The sequence below is a fragment of the Sparus aurata genome, chromosome 2 (assembly GCF_900880675.1).
Source record: "Sparus aurata chromosome 2, fSpaAur1.1, whole genome shotgun sequence".
Classification (NCBI taxonomy): Eukaryota; Metazoa; Chordata; class Actinopteri; order Spariformes; family Sparidae; genus Sparus; species Sparus aurata.
This window is the reverse complement of record NC_044188.1, coordinates 17,954,370-17,958,488: the sequence shown is the minus strand read 5'-3', so window position 1 is coordinate 17,958,488 and position 4,119 is coordinate 17,954,370. Positions and strand designations below refer to the sequence as shown.

General features: G+C 44.6%; 1 protein-coding gene across 1 annotated transcript; it reads left to right on the top strand.

Annotated features, from left to right (window-relative positions):
* The first annotated feature begins 185 nt into the window (after positions 1 to 185).
* On the top strand, positions 186 to 3,580 carry rflnb (refilin B). The gene is made up of 3 exons (XM_030395343.1): positions 186 to 783; positions 1,273 to 1,367; positions 2,131 to 3,580. Exons 1-3 carry the CDS (start codon positions 583 to 585, stop codon positions 2,447 to 2,449), a joined length of 615 nt encoding a protein of 204 aa, XP_030251203.1. The 5' UTR covers positions 186 to 582; the 3' UTR covers positions 2,450 to 3,580.
* The last annotated feature ends 539 nt before the right edge of the window (positions 3,581 to 4,119 follow it).

Genomic DNA, 4,119 nt, shown 5'->3' with positions numbered 1-4,119 from the left:
GTTAATTGCTTCAGTGCTTCAATTTTCACACTATGCACAATACCAGAATAAACTATAAGCCTAATTTGTTCATCAAAGTCCCAATTTTGAATGAGGGGCTGGAAAAGTTCCCATGACTAGCTCGGTCTCTGGTTGCCATCCAATCAGGAGCCGGTAAGTGCTTGAAAAGGCGTTTCCTGTGTGAGTGTTTGTGGATGAGAAGGCCCCTCAGAGGGGGGAGAGGTTTGAAGAGGAGCCGCGGGTAGCAGGGTCTTTCACAAGTGGACCAACTTTCTACTCTCAAGTCACACTCCCGGTGGAGCTGGCTCGTGTTTCTTATGTTTTAATGTCACATTAAGAAAGTCGGGTTTTTTTTAGTTTTCCTGCTGTGACGTGGGTTTTTTCAGGTGGAACTGAATTACCGCCCGGTTGACGATATTTCCAGCGGGCAGTCGTGCATCCTGTCCGGGGAAGAGGTTCGCGGAAACACCGTGAGGAGAAAAAAAAACAGAAAACAGGATACTCTTACGGAACTGCAACCTGGAAGTCTCTGTCGAAACCCGCGTTTTACTCGGTGGGAGTTTCGCAACTTTTTAACCAGAAATGGTTGGCAGGCTGAACTTGCCAAATGTATGTGAAGGAGACCCGCTGGATGTGATGAGCTGCAGGGCTGATAGAGGACTTGACAGCCCGGACTCCGGCTTGCCGCCGAGCCCGAGCCCTAGCGCCTGGCTGCTGCCTGCGTGCGCGGAGAAAGCCGGGGGCGTGAGCCCGGTGTCCGAGGACGAGGGACGGGGCTCCCTGGTAGGTAACACTAACGCTACTTCCTGCCTGTGTGTTATTAAAGCAATATGAACTCCCTGTGGAGAAAAAGGTAGACGGCCACGAATTTGCAGCTGAACATTTCTGATTGGAAATGCCAGAACATTCCACTACTTGCAATTTGATATGGAAGACTTGGCACACTGCGAGGAATTTAGTCCTCCACGCATGAGAAGCCTGATGGTTTCCACAAATGCATGGGTAGATGTTTTATCCCTGCAGTTTGAAAAGACAGGAAGTAAGCCCTGAAATGAAGTGCTGCTCTCTGCCAGTCGTACGGTGCCAATCCACCAACACATGAGCCAGTTTTGAGTAAAACGAACCAAATGTTTGAAAGGTCTTTGACTTGCTTGCATGTTCGGGGCATCTGAAGAAAGTGGGTCACTTCAGTGCTGACCTTTTGAAGTACTGGCTCCTCATGTGTTGACTGTGGGGCCACATTTTATTGTTTTTGTTTTTTTGGCGTTGCAGGTTCCAGTTTTGCCCACTGGGTCTTTCCAGCAGCTACAGCCATTGTCCTTTGGGGAAGGCATAGCACTCGATCCATTACCAGCGAAGGAAATAAGGTGGGTTCACATTAGACCTGAGGAAATGCTTTTAAAAAAAAAACTAGAATGGCACTCAGTAGAGCGTCTACCACGACCCAACATTCCCCTTTTGTACTCACAGATATCAGCCACCTAAGCCACACCAGACATAAATGGGGTCCATTCTGGGTCAAGACCCATCCCAAGTTTTTGGGAAATCCAGTTGATGGTTTTTGTGTAACCCCTCTTACAAACCAACAGACATGGGTGAAAACATAACCTCCCTAAGCAGAGGTGATAAGAAAAAATTGGACACCATGCTGGCTGTGGTATTTTTGCTTTCATAAGTACCAGGACATCCAGCAACAACTGCGTGTGCTGAGATGCAAACAAGACTATGGACTATGACAGATCTGACATTGTAGTTTTGGAGAACAAATTCAAATATATAATTTTGATATTTACATATTAATGAGGTAACTCAGACAAACTCAGGCACATTTTCCCATAACAGAATGAACAAGCTGTTCTCATAGGAAAATAAGGTCCCTAGAACACTGAAGATGGAAATGTGACGGGGTCCGCCATATAAACAAAGTGAAACAGTATGAAACTGTGTTGTCATTTAAGGTCAGTTCATTTATTCAGTCATGAAAACAGAGAGTTTGTTTATTTATTTTTCTTAAGCCATGAAAATCAGTTTGTAAGGACCTTTCCCTACCACATAGTGTACCTTTTTTTTTAATTGGTCATCAATAATTTAGCACCAATAAAACCATAAAGCACTCTCTCTCCTTCACAGATACACCTCATCTGTGCACTATGACTCGGACCGCCACTTCATCCAGGTTGTGGCCCTGCAGCCATCGGGCCAGGGCCTTGAACACTGCATGCAGACTATAGTGGCCGTGCCCCACAGCACCTGGCGCCACTACAAGACGCAGCTGGAGTTCCAGCCTCGCCATCGGCCGCAGCACTTCAAGAGCACCACCATCGTCTACCCCAAGAAAACCAGCGCTGTCTTCACCACAGAGCTGAGCTACGATTGCCACCGGCTATCAAGGCGCTTCCTGTCCAGCGTGGAGCTGGAGGCGGCTGGCCGCAGAGAGCTACCTCAGTGAGGGTGGGAGTTGGGGACACATAGGGGCGATTATTCCAATTGCCCCTATACTGTAGCTCCCCCGTGGCTGGCTGCCATTGACCTGCTGTGTTGTCTTCTTACACTTGTGTAGCCCGTTATCCTTTTTAAGTGCTCTTCCCAAGCTGTGGACAAAAGACATCTGTGCTGTTGCACAGATATCCGAGAGGACAAGACATGGACAAAGAGGGCGAAATAGCGATTCAGTCCATAGTTTATGTCTTATATGTTTATATCCCTGCTGCCAATGGATGATCTATCCGTCTCAGGAATGGATATTTCATTAAATGCTTCACTTTGCAGCTTATAGGTTTCCAGAGCTCATATTTGATTTGTTTTTATTGGCTGTAGAATTGATTCATATGGACAGAGATGAAGAGAAGACTCATCCGCCCTCAGCAAAGTCACTCTCCTCAAGTTGGCCAAGCATGCCGAGAGAACGGTTTTTAATCTCGAGGCCAGAATCAGTTCAGAGAAGTTGGGGTTTTTTTTGTTTGTTTGTTTTTTTTTTTTTTTGTCTGAAGGGTAGTGCTTTTTAGAAGTGTCTGTGTAAAGGAGATGAGAGGCAATTAAATGTGGTGCATGCTAAGAGATCACTAACTTATCCACACTGTACAGAGGATGTGGTGAAAAACACTTAACACATGTTGTGTTTCTTCACAGGGTATTGTGTATTCCCGCACGATGTTGGCACAGGCTAAGCCCTCTCTCTCTGGGCCGCTGTTTATGGCCACCGCTCATGATGTGCCTTGTAAATGTTGGTAGATTTGAGTGAACATGTGTAAGCTTAAACAAAACTGATAAGTAGTGTGTGTGTGTGTGTCTGTGTGTCTGTCTGTGTCTGTGTGGTAATTTTGCTATCACTCACTGGCTTATAGTGAAAATAACAAGCTGCATTCCACTGCTATCACTTTCGTTTGGCTTGCATTGGAGTGAAATTGTATTTATTCAGTCGGAAGTTTTTAGAGTTTTATCAGCTGATTAACGGGTCTCTCCACAGTCACAGCAAGGGATATTTTTTACAATGTCCTTTATTGATGAAAGTGTTGATGCTTCTTTTTGATATTAGTCACTTACTCAGTGCCAGTTTAAAATAAAGTGTTCATTATTTCAACGGTTGTGTAATTTTTGAGTCACTCCTGCTTTTCTAAAAGATGAAAACCAACGGAGGCATTTGTTCATAAGTGTTTCATTAATTGGTAAACCTGCACAAAAGAAGAATATCCTGGCATGGTTTTAAAATGTGTTCCACGCTTTGAGGGCCACAAACCTAATGCCTACAGGTGCAGGTATTGAGATATCGCCAAATTACACTAAAACAGTCCAGACAGATGGCTGTGTTATCACTCCTTTCAGGTAGTAAAAAAATTAGTATACTCGAGGGTGAATTGTCCTTTTAATGAATAGAATTGTGTTACTTCAGCGCCCTCCTGTGGCCAGAGAGTCGAGGTACTAAAGGGAACTTGGGTTCATTTGGAGCAGAGTTGATTCTGTGCTCCAAGATGCATTTTTAACATTATAGATTTTGATTTTGGATTGGATTTATAAAGAATTGCAACCGTGGAAATCGGGGATAATTTGAGGTAAAGTAAAACCGAGCCAATATCAAAGTCTGTTTATTGTCACTGTAAATGATTATGGTGGCAAACGTCA

Excerpts from the sequence above, each read along its gene's own strand:
- rflnb (XM_030395343.1), top strand. The coding sequence starts at position 583 with ATGGTTGGCAGGCTGAACTTGCCAAATGTATGTGAAGGAGACCCGCTG. Across the intron at positions 784-1,272 it reads ACGAGGGACGGGGCTCCCTG|GTTCCAGTTTTGCCCACTGG; the intron begins GTAGGTAACACT and ends TTGGCGTTGCAG. Across the intron at positions 1,368-2,130 it reads TTACCAGCGAAGGAAATAAG|ATACACCTCATCTGTGCACT; the intron begins GTGGGTTCACAT and ends TCTCCTTCACAG.